This window comes from Lichenostomus cassidix, chromosome 3, assembly GCF_008360975.1.
Source record: "Lichenostomus cassidix isolate B80296 chromosome 3, HeHo_3.0, whole genome shotgun sequence".
In the NCBI taxonomy this organism is placed as follows: Eukaryota; Metazoa; Chordata; class Aves; order Passeriformes; family Meliphagidae; genus Lichenostomus; species Lichenostomus cassidix.
This window is the reverse complement of record NC_139483.1, coordinates 113041225-113057383: the sequence shown is the minus strand read 5'-3', so window position 1 is coordinate 113057383 and position 16159 is coordinate 113041225. Positions and strand designations below refer to the sequence as shown.

Below are 16159 nucleotides of genomic sequence, written 5' to 3'. Positions count from 1 at the left end.
TCGGAACATCAGCGAAAAAAGTATTACGTCTGTTTTCCACCAGCAAAATCAGGGGAGAGCGCGAACGCAGTCCCCCACTACCACAAATTATGCAGTCGAGTTTCCCGCATTTGGGGAAATCGCAGGGGTCAGCACACCCGGAGTGCAAGGGATGAGCCTCGCCCTGGGAAAACCACCTGCCTGATCATGGTGTCTCCCCTGCCAGGTAAGTATGAGTTCCCAAACCCCGCACCCACACACCCCAGCCGCCGCACGCCTACACAACACACGGTCACTCCGCCGCGCCCGCCGCACCGACCCAGCCCCGCGCTGCGCCTCCATCCGCACCTTCCGCCCCGCGCAGCATCCGCGGACGCGCGAGAGCAGCGGCGGCTTTGGGCGAGCTGTGTCCCGTCATTCGGCGCGGTGCTGTCAGATTTGCATGGACACGCCCCTCGGGGCGTTGATTCTGCCTGCGGTGGCGGGAGCTGCGTGGCCGCGTACCCGCCCGTCAAGCCCGACCCTCCCGCCAATCCCGAGACCGCGCGGTCTCTGTGCCCGCCGGACCCACGAGAGGGTCGCCCGCGCTGTTCCAGCGCTGCTTCTCCTTCCCGGGGCTCATCCCTCGTTTGCCTAGTCCCGGCGAGGGCTGATGTCCCGGCTCGGTCGGCCTCCTGTCCCTGAGCCGTGGGGTCAGCAAAGCCGATGATGTGTTCACTGGCCATTGCCACGTCACTGCTGAGGGGGGGCGACTCGCAGCACCTTGGTCCCCCTGCGGGGACTGCGGCACAGGGGTCCCTGGTGCCCGGGAGCTCGGGGTCCCTCATCTCTGCACCCTGGGTCTCCCACTGCCCCTGCTTGCCTGCCTGGGGATAGGCTGTGTAACGACCAACAGTCTCCAGTCAAAGCCCTTCCACTTCCTCTCCTCTTTCCTCCCCATCCCTTCACATGCCCAGGATTGTTCCTGTGACCCTAGTCTGCCTCATCCAAGTCTTGTTGCCAGGATCTCATGTTCCAGTTTGCTCCCAAGTTGGATTGGCTGAACCCTCATAGGCACAACCACCAACAGTAACAAATCCAACAAGATCTTGGTGCCATCCCCAGGTTTCTTCATGCTTGGAAGCCATCTCTACCCATCTAAAGGTTTTGCTCTAGGTATTCCAAGCAGCACTAGAAGTTTGTGTTGAATTCTATGAAAGGGAATTTGTATTCTCCACCCTTGTTCTCCAGAATGACAGCACATGCCACTGTCTTGCACACAAGCTTATGGCATATCTGTGAGAGCCCAACTGCCAGTAACAGGAGAGGAACAGGGGCATTGCGTTGGCTTTGGGCGTGTGAGACCATGTGGGGTCATGGGAGCTGGTGAGTCAGGGATGAAGTGAATATCGATGTTTAATGGCTTCTTGCTTCCCTGTGGAGGGTGCATGGGCACTTCCATTATGCCCATGTACTCATGGGCATCCCCTCCATGGGTGTCTGCTCCCACCGTGCTGCTGCCAGTGCCCAGGCCCCTGTCGCCGAATCTGCAGAAAAAAAAAAAAACTGAAAACCCTCCAACAACATTTTAATGTTAGAGAGTCAAGGCATTACTTTATTATCTGTCCAGGATGTCGTTCTGGCCAGGATGTACCACAGAAATCATCTCATCCACACATAGCCCGGGTGTGCAGAGAGAATCATTCCACAATACACAGCTTTTACCCAATTCTTCAGATATTTTATACCGTACAAATACACAGGAAAGCATTGGGTCAGCGTTCATTGGTCCAAAGTTGAGCAAACTCCTGATACTCAGTCTCTCATTGGATCCGAATCTCTTCGCCTCTGATGCTAATTAGATTCTTCATGCTTCAGTTTTTCTTATCAGTCCTTCTTCTGGGCCAGGATGTCTTCAGCCCTGCTGGAGGTGGTCTGGGGTAGCCGTTTGTGATAGCCACCATGTCCTGTTGATAACCACAAGGTCCTGGCGGATGTTCTGTTAATAGTCTTTATATTTCTGGTTATCTTCGGGATCACTCCCAACCTGTTAATATGCTGAGTCCACCAGACCTCATCTGGTAGAACAATGCCCTGAAAGAAACATAAAATTCCTTTTCCCAGGGTGAAGACAAACAAAACCTTTGACTAAAGTTATACAAAATTTTTAACCTGATATATTTTCCAACACCCCCACAGCACTGAGGGTTGCGGGGCTGTGAAGATGCCTGTGCATGGACCTTGTAGGTGCCATCCTGTCCACGTGGAGCCCAGTACAAACCATTACCACCCAGTGGGGGCCTGTGCAGCTCCTGCAGCCCTGCCAATCTCTAGGAACCCTGAGTCCGTGGTCTGGCTGGGGGATGTATGCTCTGCTTTTCTCTTAGCGGGGTCAGCCAGCAGTGGAGATGAGTACATGACCCTGAGATCCACTTGGTCACCCCTGGCCCCTGTGCTGCCCTAAGGGACCTCTCCCACTGTCAGTCCAGTGGTGGCCACACTCTGCCAGTGATGCGGCTCGGGCCCGGCCCCACCCTGCTCTGACACCGAGTCCCGGGCGGCACGCCCAGACCCGTACCGGGACCAGGACCAGCAGCCGGTTCCGGGCAGCGAGAGCCCGGGGTTTGGAGGGGACGGGTGGGGGACAGGACAATGAGAGCGCGCGGCCACCGGCAGAAGGGGCAATAGAGGCGCCTGACAGACGACTAGGGGCGTGTCCATGCAAATCTGACAGCACCGCGCCGAATCACGGGACACAGCTCGCCCAAAGCCGCCGCTGCTCTCGCGCGTCCGCGGATGCTGCGCGGGGCGGAAGGTGCGGATGGAGGCGCAGCGCGGGGCTGGGTCGGTGCGGCGGGCGCGGCGGAGTGACCGTGTGTTGTGTAGGCGTGCGGCGGCTGGGGTGTGTGGGTGCGGGGTTTGAGAACTCATACTTACCTGGCAGGGGAGACACCATGATCAGGCAGGTGGTTTTCTCAGGGCGAGGCTCATCCCTTGCACTCCGGGTGTGCTGACCCCTGCGATTTCCCCAAATGCGGGAAACTCGACTGCATAATTTGTGGTAGTGGGGGACTGCGTTCGCGCTCTCCCCTGATATCTTCGGTTAATGATAAAAGCAGCTAAAAAGAGCTTCGGTCATCGCCGTAAGTGTTTGAGCGCTCAGATCTCGCTCCTCACCGCTCTGTTTTGTTTGTAGCCTGACCGAAGGGCATTACCCCGCCAGGGACCGCAGAAAAAGGCAAGAGCAGCGGGATTAATTCGGCATTGAGGCCTGGGCGGAGGGTTCGGCCTCTGGCTTGCGGGGCATGTTGGTGTCCCGGCTCTATCGTTGCATAAGCGACCTGGGACTCGACCGGGGGTGATCCGGGCAGTGCTCGCAGAGCGGGACCGGCATCTCGGCGCCCTTTCCCCAGCGAGGACCAGTTTCACCGGGGTGTTTCCCTGCTCCTGCAGACACGGCGTGGGACAGGCCGGGATGATCCCGGTTCCAGACGCGGCAGCCCAGAGCGTCCCTTTAGGGATCCGCTGGCCAATTTCTGCAGACAATGCGTCTCCCGACCGCCAGCAGCGCCTGTTCGGAAAGAGCGTCCCGGGACGCCTCTGGAACCCCAGCTATTCCTGAACCTCTCTGCCCTCCGACCCTTCCAGAGAGCTCCGCACCACTTGGGGATCGTCGCTACACCCGCAATCCCACATACCGCTGCTCCCGTATCCCTCTCCCCATCCCGATTCAGCGGCGGGCCCTCCGCTATCTTCGCATCATGACCGCCGAGCACTGCTAGCGGCGCTTGACAGTCCCCGGTACGGCTGCGTCGGTGAGAATTTGCGCTTTGACCATATACATTTAATACGCAACGTAACATTTCTGTCGGGCCTGAAAGGAAACAGTTTAACAAACACCACTTGACACAAGATCTGTTTTTCAACCAAAAAACTCAGGGGAGAGCGCGAACGCAGTCCCCCACTACCACAAATTATGCAGTCGAGTTTCCCGCATTTGGGGAAATCGCAGGGGTCAGCACACCCGGAGTGCAAGGGATGAGCCTCGCCCTGGGAAAACCACCTGCCTGATCATGGTGTCTCCCCTGCCAGGTAAGTATGAGTTCCAAAACCCCGCACCCACACACCCCAGCCGCCGCACGCCTACAAAACACACGGTCACGCCGCCGCGCCCGCCGCACCGACCCAGCCCCGCGCTGCGCCTCCATCCGCACCTTCCGCCCCGCGCAGCATCCGCGGACGCGCGAGAGCAGCGGCGGCTTTGGGCGAGCTGTGTCCCGTGATTCGGCGCGGTGCTGTCAGATTTGCATGGACACGCCCCTCACCCACAAGGCACCGCGCGCTCCCCGCGCTGATTTGCATGGACACGCCCCTCCCTGCACCGCCTCCTCTCGCGCCCTCTGCGCAGCGCCCCCTGGCGGCAAGGCGGACTGCCAGCCGCTCCTCCCGCGGGGATCCGGATCCTTCCAAATGCATGGATTCAGATCCCGAAGGGATCGACACCCAGCAAGGGAATGAAGCAGGATGCTGTTCAACAGGATGTTTGCTGGCAGTCGGTGCCAGGTACAGGAAAGAACCTCCGGAAGACACAAGGAGCAGAGAGAGGGGTTATTTCCCAAGTGATGCCTGTAATGATGGCAAGAAGTAGAAGAGCCAAAAGCAATTGCCAAGTCTGTTGTCAGGGACAGGGAAGAGGCAGAGGGCAAGGTGCATTTTGGGGACGATGTAATGAGTGGGGATTAATGCTCTTCCAAAAGCATTAGGCTGCAGGTCGCAGACAGGACAGGCACTGTGAAAAGAGTGTCTGAGCATGGACAGGAGGAATAATCAGAAGATGCAGAAATTGTGTTGGACTGAAGGGAACTAGAGGCATCTCCTATTATTTCCCTGGCCAATCCTTTGATTCCAGTTAAGCTGGGCAATGGAACAATGGATTTTCTAGTGGATACTGGAACATCTTGTTCCATAGTTACTGGCTGTAAGGCACCTTTGAGTAAAACGAAAGGCATTGTTGTTGCTGCAATGGGAGGAAATCCCTCAAGGCAGGAAATCCCTCAGGCACAGGAAATCCCTCAGACCATCTTACAACCCATGGAATTCACGACTGGGAACACAAAATGACCCCATCACTTTCTCCACATGCCCGAGTGTCCTTTGCCATTGCTCAGGCAGGATCTGCCATGCAAGTTAAATACACAATTCACTTTCTCTAAGGGCTCTGCCCTCTTGCATATTCCTCTGGAAAATGGATGGAAAGTGCAGCTCTGCCCATTCACCCAGGGAAACCTGCAGGAGAGGAAATGCCCAGTAAAATTTTAGGTGCACTCATACCACTGGTTTGGGCTTCGGGAATCCTGGAACGAGGAAGAAACGTGAGTCTGGTAAAAGCTGAACAGAAACCAGCAGTCCAACTGGTAAGAAGAGATCCACCCCAATAAAATGAGAGACCCAACGAGGATTGGAAACCTTAACGGGCTCTTCTTTAGAGTTTGGGTTATTGCCAATTCAAATGTACCACTCCAAACCTCCCAGAGGAAAAGCCTAAATCACCGGGATAGACTAGTGCAAGAGCTACAGGAACTTAATGCCCAGACTGCTGATGTTCCTCTGGTTGTCCCAAATCCCAACACCCTTGTCGCCCCAATCCCAGAGACCAACATGGACTTTGTGGTGTTAGATGTGAAAGATGTCTTCTCTTGTATCCCTGTGGGTGAACAGAGTCACCTTGTCTTTGCCTTTGAATGGGAAAGTCCAACTCGAAGGGGGAAACGATATTGAGACACTCGAGATTTGAATCAAACTTTGCCATTTTTTTTAGCTGTTCATTAGTACGTGCAGACAGACACTTGTGACTAATTCCACTGTGAATGGCGTACACCTGGCTAATCTTCTGTCTTGAGGAAAAGAGAAGCCCAAGAGGAATGGACTGTTCGCACGAGAGGCACCAGGAGGGTCACCAGCAGGACTGGGCAGTACCTGGGGAAAAGGTAATTCCGGCAGTGGGAGATCATGACCACTGACCCATTGGCTGTTTATTCAGAGCAGAACCCGACCCAAAGGGAGGGAAGAGTTGTGCCTGTAGGTTCGGGGCGGCAGCTCTCGCAGCACAGGGTATTCCCGGCGGTGTCCGGGCCAGGCGGGTCCGAAGGGCTGCGGGACCGGCCAGGAGATCTGGAGGAGCCCGGGATGGGGAAGGACACAGCGGACAGTCCTGGGGAGTGTCTATGGAAACCGCGCCGCTGCCGGCAGAGCCGCCCCGAGCCAGCAGAACGGGAGCCATGCAGCTATGAGGGGCGTGTCCATGCAAATCTGACAGCACCGCGCCGAATCGCGGGACACAGCTCGCCCAAAGCCGCCGCTGCTCTCGCGCGTCCGCGGATGCTGCGCGGGGCGGAAGGTGCGGATAGAGGCGCAGCGCGGGGCTGGGTCGGTGCGGCGGGCGCGGCGGAGTGACCGTGTGTTGTGTAGGCGTGCGGCGGCTGGGGTGTGTGGGTGCGGGGTTTGGGAACTCATACTTACCTGGCAGGGGAGACACCATGATCAGGCAGGTGGTTTTCCCAGGGCGAGGCTCATCCCTTGCACTCCGGGTGTGCTGACCCCTGCGATTTCCCCAAATGCGGGAAACTCGACTGCATAATTTGTGGTAGTGGGGGACTGCGTTCGCGCTCTCCCCTGATTTATTGGTTGAAAAACAGACTTTAAGATGTGAGATAATACTGTTACAGTTTTCTGGGAACCTTGGGAGAGTCATCCCTGGTGGTTACTGTGAGATTCAAACACACGTTACTACAGAGGGCTGGCCGGTTCCAGAACGGACATTACTTATGTCCACTTTCACTTTGACAGGAAGGTGTAGCCAGCGTGACGAGTGGGTGAATTTGCATGGCCCTGCTCCCATCGGTTCCACCGAGCCCTCGCACCCCCACGGTTCCCCCAGAAAAGAACCAGACGGCAATACAGCGAGGACCTGAGGCTTTATTGATCCCCAGCAACCTCGGGGCTGTTTGGGCACAGAGCCTCCCAAACCATGGAGCCTCTACTCCAGGCACGGCCTCCTGCCCCACTCACAGTGTCTTGGCCTTCCTCCGCTGGGTGCCCCATAGCAGCAGAGACAGGGACACAGAGGCAGTGCCCAGGATTCCACCAAAGAGGAGCAACGGGAATGTGCCCTGCCCAGGAGCAGGAGTGAGCAGCACCGCTCCCTGCAGCCCCTGCTGTTCTGGCCAGGGTGCAGCCAGAGGGGTCCAGTCCCACAGGCACTCACCTCACGTAGGCACTTGTAGCCATGGAAGGGATTGTCACAGAGGCACTGGATGAGGCCAGGGCCATCAGGGGCACACACGGAGTTTTCAGGACATGGCCAGGCTAGGAGAGCAGAGCGTGGGGTCAGGGGCCGAGGTGAGACCCCACTGCCAGCCTTGCGCACCCAGTGCCAAGGTCACAGTTCCCCACTGTACCGAGTTCTGCAGAGCTGTTGCAGGGGTTCCTCTGGCCCTGGCACAGCCGGCTGCTCCTGTCCACCGTCACGTCCTGCCACGCGTCACTCCCACCCGGACACTCCAGTGTCAGTGGCACTGCACTGGAGGCAGAGCTCAGCACTGGCACTGCAGTGATCCCCCCCCAGCCCCTGACTCCCACCAGCACTCACAGGCTCTGCAGGTGGATGAAGCCCAGGAAGGAGCCATTGGGCAGAGTTGTCAGAGGGTTCTCAGTCAAGTCCCTGCAAGCACACGGACCTTCAGTCCTTTCTGGCACCCCTGGCACCCCACTGAACCTTAGGAGGTTTCCACACACAAAGTCTCCCCACAACCCGAAGCCCTGGGGGTGCAGCCCTACACCCAGAGCCCAAAGGTCTCTGCAGAGCTGCTGAGGAACCACTTGGTCATTAAAAAAAATATTGATGAGCCAGGGTGTCATGGTGCTCTGAGGACCACCATGGCTCACTGGGGTCACTTGAACACCGAGTCCTGAGCCCTGACAGTGCCCTGGATGTGGCCATCCAGATAAGTCGCTTCTCTGTCTCCTGTCTCTCCAACCTGGGGACAAGGACACTTGTCCTTGTAAGGGACTGTGGCAAAAGCCAAGATATGACTGTGTGGCTCCTCTCTCACCTGCCAGCATAGGCCCGCAGTGGAGAGCTGTCCTGTGACAACACGTGCCATGACAAAACTCCAGAAGGATCTGTCCCATGCTCCTAGTGGGCATAGGGGTGAGGCTGCCTGGGCAGGTGGGTCCCAGGGTCGCCCTTCTGAAAATGGGGGTGGTTTCTGTTTGTCCAGACCCTGTGGACTGTTACCGACTGCCACCAGGACAGACAGTGGCTGCTGTCCCCTGGGATGCTGGGACCAGCAAGGCAGAGCTGTGTTGGCCTGGGGCCCATGGGGATGTACCACCAAACCTGCCCCACCCCCTCTCCCAGCCCGGCCCAGCTCCTTGCAGGGGCCAGAAAGGGCCCGGGTGAACTCACAGGACAATGGCAGCAGCGGCCTCGGCCAGTCCCAGGGGGACACTATGCAGGGAGCAGTTGCTCAGGTCCAGCCTAAGAAGGAGCAGCAGTTGGGGGGGACAGTAGCATGCCCGTCCCCCACACTTTCTCCTGACGCTCCTGTGACCCCCAATACCCATCCTGGCCCCTCCCTGTACCTGGCCCCCTCGCACCCCCACCCAGGACACTCCATCCAGGCATTCCCCACACCCACCATTCCCTGCCAGCACCACCCACCCCCAAGCACCCCTGTAACGTGACCCCTGACCACTGCAGCACCCCAGATTCGCCCCCCGCCTGTGCATCCCCGTCTTCCCCCGGCCCCCCGTACCCTAGAAGCCGCCCTGGGGACGGGCCCCTCTCCCGGCAGCAGCGCCCGTCGCTCTCCGTGTCGCCCCGGGACTCACAGAACCGGGACACGATGGAGCCGTTCCGCGGCGGCCCCGGGCAGACCCCGCACACCTGCGGAGGTCGAGGGGTCACGGGCAGCAGCGGCACCCGGGGTACCCCCCGACTCCCGTGCATCCCACGACCCCCGGGTATCCCCGAACCCCGGGTACCGCCGCTCCCCGGAAAAGGGCAACCTTCTCGGCCTTAGGGCAACCCACGGCTTCCCTGACGCTCGGGGACCTCCCGCTCCGGGCACTCCCTGACCTCTCGGCACCTCCGATCCGTGACATCCTCTGACCACCGGAGCCCCCCGTTTCCGCCCCCCTCCCCCGCTTCCTCTCCGTGACCCCGGCCCTGCTCTCCCGTAGCTCACCGCGACCCCGCGGGCGGCTCGGGGCAGCAGCAGCAGCAGCAGCAGCAGCAGCGCGAACCCGCCCATGGCCCCGCCAGCCCCGGGCACCCCCGAGCCCTCAGGGCCGCACGGCGGGGAACACCGAGCGGGCGCGGGGCGAGGCCGTGCCCGTTCCCCCCCTCCGCCTCTCCCGGCCGGGCGCCCTCTGGACCCGAGCGAGGCCACGGAGGGCCCCCCGCAGCGCGGGAACCAGGGCGCGGTGACCGCCTGAGGCGGCGGAGCGCGGCGCGGCCGGGAACGCGGCCGGGATGGGGAGCGGGGCGGGCGATGACGCCATTAGCGCGCGCGGCGGCTGTGCGGAAGCGGCACAGAGAGAGGCCCCGCCTGCTCTGCGTCATCACGGCGCGCCCCGGCTGTCAGGCAGCACGTGGGGCGAGCGCTGCTGCCGCCGGTGAGTGTCGCACCGGGCCGCCGGGCCAAGGTCACCGCCGCCACCGCCACCGCCACCGGGCGCACTGCGGGCAGCGGGGGCCAGGGGGCCGGGCCCCGGGATGGGGACCGGGGGACACCGGGGACGGGGAGCAGAACCCCGAGATGGGGACGTCGGGGACGGGGAGCAGAGGCTCGGGTTGGGGATACAGGGCGCAAGGAGCAGAGCTTTCGGCTGAGGGCACCGGGGACACCGAGGATGGGGAGCAGGGCCTGGGGCACCGGTGACATCGCTGGGCAGCGGCGCCTCAAGCAGGGTCACCGAGTACCCGGGGTGACAAGGAAGGGTGCGATGGACTATGAGGAGCAGGGTCGCACCGAGGAAGGCAGGCTGGGGACTGCAGGGACAGGGGCAGCGGGTTCACCTGGGGCCGGGAGAGCGGGGCTGGGGCTGCTGAGTTTTGTGGAGGCCATTCTGGGGCCACACAGGTGAGGGGGCAGCAGGGCCTCAGTGGGGTCACTGGGTGACCAGGACACTAGGGCTCGGGATCACCAGGTGATGAGGATGTGGGGACACCAGGGTTGGAGGCAGCAGAGCCTCAGGGACACCGAGGAGCCTCTGGGGCATAGGAGCCTTGGGCCAGAGCCGCCCAGGGGGTTGAGGCCAGTGTGTGCTCACTGGGGACGCAGTGTATCTTCCCATGTTTAGTCTGGGTGGGGGAATGTGGGGGGTGACCTTGGACCCTGGCTGGGAGCTGCTGTGCATGGAGCTGTGTCCTGGTCAGGGACAGGCCAGGGCTGGCAGCGGCAGAGACACTGCCCTCTCACCCCATTCCGTGCCCACACACTGCTGGCATTGCCAAAGACACAGAACCCCGTGCCAGCTCAGCTGCCCCTGGCCCTGTGGCAGGCAGGCCTGGGCAGGCTGTGCCTGTGGTGCCAGGAGGGGCTCAGCCTAATCCCACCGAGCATTTCCCAGGCAAGCATTCCTCCAGGGATCACGATGGGATCATGGCGAGCACTTTGCCACTGCCTGCCTGCCACCCCCAGTCCAGACTTGTCCACCCTATTCCCCTAATGCTGCCCTGCTGGAACGGCGAGTCCCCCACAGCCTGAACCCCCTCCCAGGCCAGGAAGGAGGGGTATCCACAGCCTTGTGGCACCTGCTGCTCCCAGGTCCCCACAGTTCTCTGCAGCTGGGGGGAGGCAGAGTGGGGGGGAATCTGCCCATCTGTCCCCTTCTGTTCCACAGTGGCTGGAGTCAGGGTGGAGGCAGAGCACAGGGGGCTCTAGGGAGACCCTGGTGAATGGGGTGGGGGTGCCAGAGCCAGTGGATGCTCAGGTGTCTGCTCCACCTGGCTGATGCCCAGAGCCCCTGAGGCTGCCAGCTTCCCTCTGTCCATCCATCCCTCTGTCCATCCCTGGCCATGGGGTGTGGGGGTCACCCTGCCCAGCTTCTGCGCTCTGGGACAAGGGTGTGGGGCTCCTCCTGTCCCTCCTTGCCAGTGCAGACTGAGCTCCATGCCCTCCCCAGCCCTGTCCATGGGTCCTGTGGGGCCAGGGGCTGCCAGTGGGACCCGTCCTGCTGCAGGAGCAACTGCCCCAGCGCTGGCTGTGCCGTTCTGGCCCCGGAGCATCGGGCTGATACCAGGGCAGTTATGCTGGGCTTGGCCAAGCTCTTGCACTGGGGGCAGTTCTGCCAGGGCCATGTGGTGCTGGAGTGGTTGGGCTGGGCTGACTTTGGTGCTGGTGGGACTGGTGCTGCCGGGTTTGGTGGGGCCATGCAATGCTGGGGCGGTTGGGCCAGGTTGGGTTTGGCTCTGGTGGGACCGGCACTGCAGGCTCGAGGCTGTTCAGCTCTGGGGGTGGCCGTGTAGGGTTTGGCTTAGGTAGGATTGGGGCTGTCCTGCTGAGGGGCAGCTGGGTTGGGTTTGGCTCCAGTGGGACCAGCACTGCTGGGCTCAAGGCTGTCCTGCTCTGGGGGTGGTCATGTTGGATTTGGCTCAGGTGGGATTGGGGCTGTCCTGCACCGGAGACGGCTGTGTTGGGTTTGGCCAGTTCTGCCGGAGCCGGTGGTGCCGGTGCCGCGGGGGGCCTGGGTGCGACTGTTTTTGCAGTCATTGTCTCAGTGCTCTTTGAAGACGCTCCAGTTTCCTTCAGCGGGGCAGGTGGGGCAGCCTGGGGGTGGCCAAGCCCGGCCCAGAGGGAGGAGGAGGAGGAGGAGGGTCTGGCCGTTTTTCCCTCACACTGGGTCCTTGAGGCTGAGACAGAGCGAGCGAAGGTCCCTGCAGCACTGACACGTCCCTCCTGCAGCTGCCAGTGCCAGGCCGATGCCGGTCAGGACGTGCTGCTGGGGTCAGGCGTGCCCATGAGGCCAGCAGGGCAGGGGCGGCCGGGCAGCGGCAGCACCGGCGGGGCAGCAGCACGGGGACACGCTCACCATGGAGTTCACGGCCATCGACTACAGCATCTTTGCGCTGCTGCTGGTGCTGTCATCAGCCATCGGACTGTTCTACGCACTGAGCGGTGACCGGCAGCGCACGGTGCAGGAGTTCCTGCTAGCCAACCGTGACATGGGCTGCCTGCCTGTTGCCCTGTCCCTGCTGGCCTCCTTCCAGTCGGCTGTGGCTATCCTGGGTGTGCCAGCTGAGATCTTCCGCTTCGGCACCGAGTACTGGTTCCTTGGCTGCTCCTATTTCCTGGGGCTGCTCATCCCAGCACACATCTTCATTCCTGTCTTCTACCGTCTGCACTTAACCAGCACCTATGAGGTGAGCAGAAAGGACATGGAGAGTGCAGGGGGGTGTGGGGGCCACAGAGGACCCTGCAGTCACGTGCCCTGACCTCTTTCCTTGCAGTACCTGGAGCTGCGCTTCAACAAGACAGTGCGAGTCCTTGGCACTGTCACCTTCATCTTCCAAATGGTGAGCGGAGCTAGGGGTGTGGGGGGTGCAGAGTCTGGGGGGTTGGGCACGGCTCAGCACTGCTTTCCCCTCCCCACAGGTTATCTACATGGGGGTGGTGCTCTATGCACCTGCGCTGGCCCTCAATGCAGGTATGATAGGGATGGGCAGAGGGCAATGCCAGGAGGCTGCTGCCCCTCCCCATTAATGGTCTCTGCCACTTACAGTGACGGGCTTTGATCTCTGGAGCGCGGTGCTCACCATGGGGCTGGTCTGCACACTCTACACTACACTGGTGAGTCCCTGCTGCCGCGGCTGCCCTGTGTCCCTGCCATGCTGCGGTGAGCACTGTGATCCTGTGGTGACAGGCATTGTGTGTCCCCAGGGAGGGCTGAAGGCCGTCATCTGGACAGACGTGTTCCAGACGCTGGTGATGCTGGCAGGGCAGGTTGCCGTCATCGTTGTGGGCGCATGGCGGGTTGGGGGCATAGCCCATGTCTGGCATGTGGCTGAACAGGAGGGCAAGATCGCCGGCATTGAGTGAGTGATCTCCTGGGACCTCTCTGTCATGCTGTGGGGACACTCCGGGCAGCCTGGAGTGGGGGAGAGGGACCCCAGAGTGGTGTGGTGGTCCATCCCTCCTACCCTCTTTCCCATGGGGTATGGGGTGTCAGTGAGGATCTGTCACTGTGACCCTCCTGATCCTCCCCACAGCCTGGACCCAAACCCCCTGGAACGTCACACCTTCTGGTCCCTGGCTGTGGGGGGAATCTTCATGATGCTGTCGCTGTACGGGGTGAACCAGGCGCAGGTGCAGCGCTACCTCAGCGCCCGCAGCGAGCGGGAGGCCAAGCTGTGAGTGGGGCTGGGACTGGGGGTTCCTGCAGCTGGGATGGGCCCCCTCCTCCTCTCCCCATGCCTGACATCCACCCGGCACCCACAGCTCCTGCTACGCCGTGTTCCCCTGCCAGCAGATTGTGCTCTGCCTCAGCTGCCTCACTGGCCTTGTCATGTTCGTCTATGACCGGGAGCACCCGCTGGCACCCGTCCAGCGCCCTGGCTCCTCTGACCAGGTGGGTGAAGACCCCCTCCCCTGTCCCCTGCTGCCCCAACCCCTGCACTGACCTCTTGCCACAGCTGGTGCTGTTCTTCGTGATGGATGTGTTGAAGGACCTGCCGGGGCTGCCTGGGCTGTTTGTCGCCTGCCTCTTCAGTGGCTCCCTCAGGTGAGTGGGTGGCCCTGGGATGGTGGTTCAGGTGTCCTGGCCGAGCCACCTCCCACTCCCTCTGCTCCCCAGCACCATCTCCTCTGCCTTCAACTCACTGGCCACAGTGACCATGGAGGACCTGGTACGGCCACACTTCCCTGGGCTGTCAGAGTCACGAGCCACACTGCTCTCCAAGCTGCTGGGTGAGCGGATGGGGTATGGCCAGGGTGGCAGCTGTAGGGCTGGCATGGTGGGGGTCCCCAGCCCCACCATGACACCCCACTCTCCTCCCCAGCTCTTGGATACGGGCTGCTGTGCCTGGGGATGGCGTATGTGTCCTCCATGCTGGGACCTGTGCTGCAGGTAGGGATGGGGCTGCAGGACATCTGGCTCTAGCACCCCAAATGGGGTGAGGGACCCCCGACTCTGGCACCCCCAGGGGCACGGGGCTGGCACTGAAGGCCATGTCCCTGCAGGCAGCCATCAGCATCTTCGGCATGGTGGGTGGTCCACTCCTAGGGCTCTTCTGTCTCGGCATGTTCTTCCCCTGCGCCAACCCCACAGTGAGTGTCCCCCAACCCAGTCAGTGTCCCCCAGCCCCACACAGCTTTGTGGGGAGTTGTGGGGCACCCTGAGCCTGGCCAGGGGTCAGCACCCTTCTTCGTCCCCTGTCACAGGGAGCTGCCGTGGGGCTGCTGGCCGGATTGGTCATGGCCTTCTGGGTGGGCATTGGCAGCATTGTGCATGGCGCAGGAGGGGCCAAGGGGGTCTCCCCAGCCAACAGCACACTACTCCCCACTGTGGGCAACCTCACCACCATCCTCACTACCACCCTGCCACCCCCCACATCAGCACCCCCAAGGTGAGTGGGACAGGGGGCTCAGGGACAGGGTGTGCAGGGTGTGGGGGTGCTGCTCCACACACCTCCTGACCCCATGTCCCCCAGCCCCACAGGGCTGCAGCGGTTCTACAGCCTGTCCTACATGTGGTACAGTGCCCACAACTCCACCACTGTCATCATAGTGGGGGTCCTCGTCAGCCTGCTCACCGGTGAGTGTGGGGTAGTGGGGGGGTCACCTTGATGCCCCCACCCCACTCACGGCCCTCTACCCCCAGGCCCCACGCCGGCAGCGGCGCTGGACCCCCGCACCATCTCCCCTGTGCTGCCGTGGCTGCTCTGCTGCCTGCCTCCCAAAATCAAGCAGCGGTTCTGCTGCGGGGGAGGTGACCCTGCCCAGGTAAGGGACAGATTCCCAGCACCCTGGGGGGGGAGAGGAACATGGGGGGGCACACCCCCATGCCCCTGCTAGTCCCCCGGTCCCCTCTCTGCCTCTCGCTCTGTCCCCACAGACCCCCGGCCGTGCGGATGCCACGGAGAAGAGCAATGGGGTGCCCAATGGCGTGGCCCCCACCGGCCCTGATTGGCAGGGGTCAGAGGAGGAAGGACAGGGGTACATCCGCAGTGCCGGTGCCCCTGCCTATACCCTGCAGGAAACCTCCTTCTGATGCCCCCAGCATGGGGGTCTCGGCCACCTCCCCGGTCGGGGGGCTCACGCCCTGGTGGGGCTCCCGCAGACAGACGGGTAACACGTCTGTACCAGTAGCACGCGGTTGGGTCTCTGCAGGGACACTGGAGGGCTGCCCCTTCAGGAGGCTCTGGGACCATGGTTGGGGGATGTTGGAGTGGTGCCCCCTCTCCAGGCTGGGATGCTGTCTCGTAGCCCCGGTCCAGCCACGTGCCTTACACACTGCTCCAGCGCTGGGAGCTGCCCGGGCCCCCTGGGGCACCGGGCACCCCTGCAACCCCTGTCACCTGTCTCTGTGTTTGGTGTTCCCCCCAATAAATGGTTCTGGAGCACAGGTGTCAGAGGGTCCCAAGAAACAGCCGAGCGGGCTATACTGCTGCTGTACCCCGGGACCCCCAGCTCCCCAGCAGTGGGCTGTCCTTACTGTTCCCTGGGAGGCCATGGAACCGCCGTCTCCCCAAGCAGTGAGTGGGGTGTCTCTGCTGTCCTCCAAGAGCCCACAGGGTACGCAAGACTGCCATGTCCTCCACCCTGGGATATTCCCACTGTTCCCCAGTAGCCCACAGGTGCCCCATTTCCCTCATCAGTGTGGCCCATGGAGCTGCAGGACCGCTGTCTCCCCAGGTGTTGGCAGACCCCGCTATCCCCCGGGAACGCCTCTTCCCCGAGCACTGCTGTGTCCCCACTGTCCCCCGGGAACGCCTCTTTCCCGAGCACTGCTGTGTCCCCACTGTCCCCCGGGAACGCCTCTTTCCCGAGCACTGCTGTGTCCCCACTGTCCCCCGGGAACGCCTGTTCCCCGAGCACTGCTGTGTCCCCACTGTCCCCACTGTCCCCCGGGAACGCCTCTTTCCCGAGCACTGCTGTGTCCCCGCTGTCCCCACTGTCCCCGCTATCCCCCGGGAACG

At 61.8% G+C, this 16159-nt stretch overlaps 2 protein-coding genes and 4 non-coding genes across 7 annotated transcripts; 3 read left to right on the top strand and 3 right to left on the bottom strand.

Moving 5' to 3' along the window:
- Nucleotides 1-49: 49 nt before the first annotated feature.
- LOC146440580 (U1 spliceosomal RNA) lies at nucleotides 50-213 on the bottom strand. Its single transcript, XR_014851432.1, has one exon. It is a non-coding gene; the product is annotated as a U1 spliceosomal RNA (small nuclear RNA).
- A 2674-nt stretch (nucleotides 214-2887) lies between these two features.
- Nucleotides 2888-3051, top strand: LOC146440579 (U1 spliceosomal RNA). Its single transcript, XR_014851434.1, has one exon. It is a non-coding gene; the product is annotated as a U1 spliceosomal RNA (small nuclear RNA).
- An 843-nt stretch (nucleotides 3052-3894) lies between these two features.
- Nucleotides 3895-4058, bottom strand: LOC146440578 (U1 spliceosomal RNA). The gene has a single exon (XR_014851431.1). It is a non-coding gene; the product is annotated as a U1 spliceosomal RNA (small nuclear RNA).
- Nucleotides 4059-6469: 2411 nt separating this feature from the next.
- LOC146440577 (U1 spliceosomal RNA) lies at nucleotides 6470-6633 on the top strand. The gene has a single exon (XR_014851430.1). It is a non-coding gene; the product is annotated as a U1 spliceosomal RNA (small nuclear RNA).
- Nucleotides 6634-6913: 280 nt separating this feature from the next.
- On the bottom strand, nucleotides 6914-9504 carry ATRAID (all-trans retinoic acid induced differentiation factor). Its single transcript, XM_085057316.1, has 7 exons — nucleotides 9207-9504; nucleotides 8775-8905; nucleotides 8426-8497; nucleotides 7607-7678; nucleotides 7416-7537; nucleotides 7223-7323; nucleotides 6914-7127 (listed from the first exon to the last, which is right to left on the bottom strand). The coding sequence occupies exons 1-7, from the start codon at nucleotides 9270-9272 to the stop codon at nucleotides 7023-7025; spliced, it is 669 nt and encodes a 222-aa protein (XP_084913442.1). The 5' UTR covers nucleotides 9273-9504; the 3' UTR covers nucleotides 6914-7022.
- A 36-nt stretch (nucleotides 9505-9540) lies between these two features.
- SLC5A6 (solute carrier family 5 member 6) lies at nucleotides 9541-15585 on the top strand. Of its 2 annotated transcripts, none has more exons than XM_085057315.1 (16): nucleotides 9541-9636; nucleotides 11928-12385; nucleotides 12473-12538; nucleotides 12618-12669; nucleotides 12745-12812; nucleotides 12903-13057; nucleotides 13232-13372; nucleotides 13461-13590; nucleotides 13655-13743; nucleotides 13851-13928; nucleotides 14021-14088; nucleotides 14202-14288; nucleotides 14403-14587; nucleotides 14672-14775; nucleotides 14842-14963; nucleotides 15076-15214. In XM_085057315.1, the coding sequence occupies exons 2-15, from the start codon at nucleotides 12056-12058 to the stop codon at nucleotides 14951-14953; spliced, it is 1665 nt and encodes a 554-aa protein (XP_084913441.1). In that variant the 5' UTR covers nucleotides 9541-9636; nucleotides 11928-12055; the 3' UTR covers nucleotides 14954-14963; nucleotides 15076-15214. The 2 variants fall into 2 exon arrangements, with proteins under 2 accessions (XP_084913441.1, XP_084913440.1); XM_085057314.1 differs by having other exon boundaries at nucleotides 9542-9636; nucleotides 13816-13928; nucleotides 15076-15585.
- Nucleotides 15586-16159: the final 574 nt, after the last annotated feature.

Bases quoted from the DNA above. Each gene is read 5' to 3' on its own strand.
- ATRAID (XM_085057316.1), bottom strand. From the start codon at position 9,272: ATGGGCGGGTTCGCGCTGCTGCTGCTGCTGCTGCTGCTGCTGCCCCGA. The intron at 8,498-8,774 runs GTACGGGGGGCC...GCTCCTTCTTAG, and splicing joins TCCCCAGGGCGGCTTCTAGG to GCTGGACCTGAGCAACTGCT. The intron at 7,128-7,222 runs GTGAGTGCCTGT...GCTCCTGGGCAG, and splicing joins GCTACAAGTGCCTACGTGAG to GGCACATTCCCGTTGCTCCT.
- SLC5A6 (XM_085057314.1), top strand. From the start codon at position 12,056: ATGGAGTTCACGGCCATCGACTACAGCATCTTTGCGCTGCTGCTGGTG. The intron at 12,539-12,617 runs GTGAGCGGAGCT...CCCTCCCCACAG, and splicing joins TCACCTTCATCTTCCAAATG to GTTATCTACATGGGGGTGGT. The intron at 14,776-14,841 runs GTGAGTGTGGGG...CTCTACCCCCAG, and splicing joins CCTCGTCAGCCTGCTCACCG to GCCCCACGCCGGCAGCGGCG.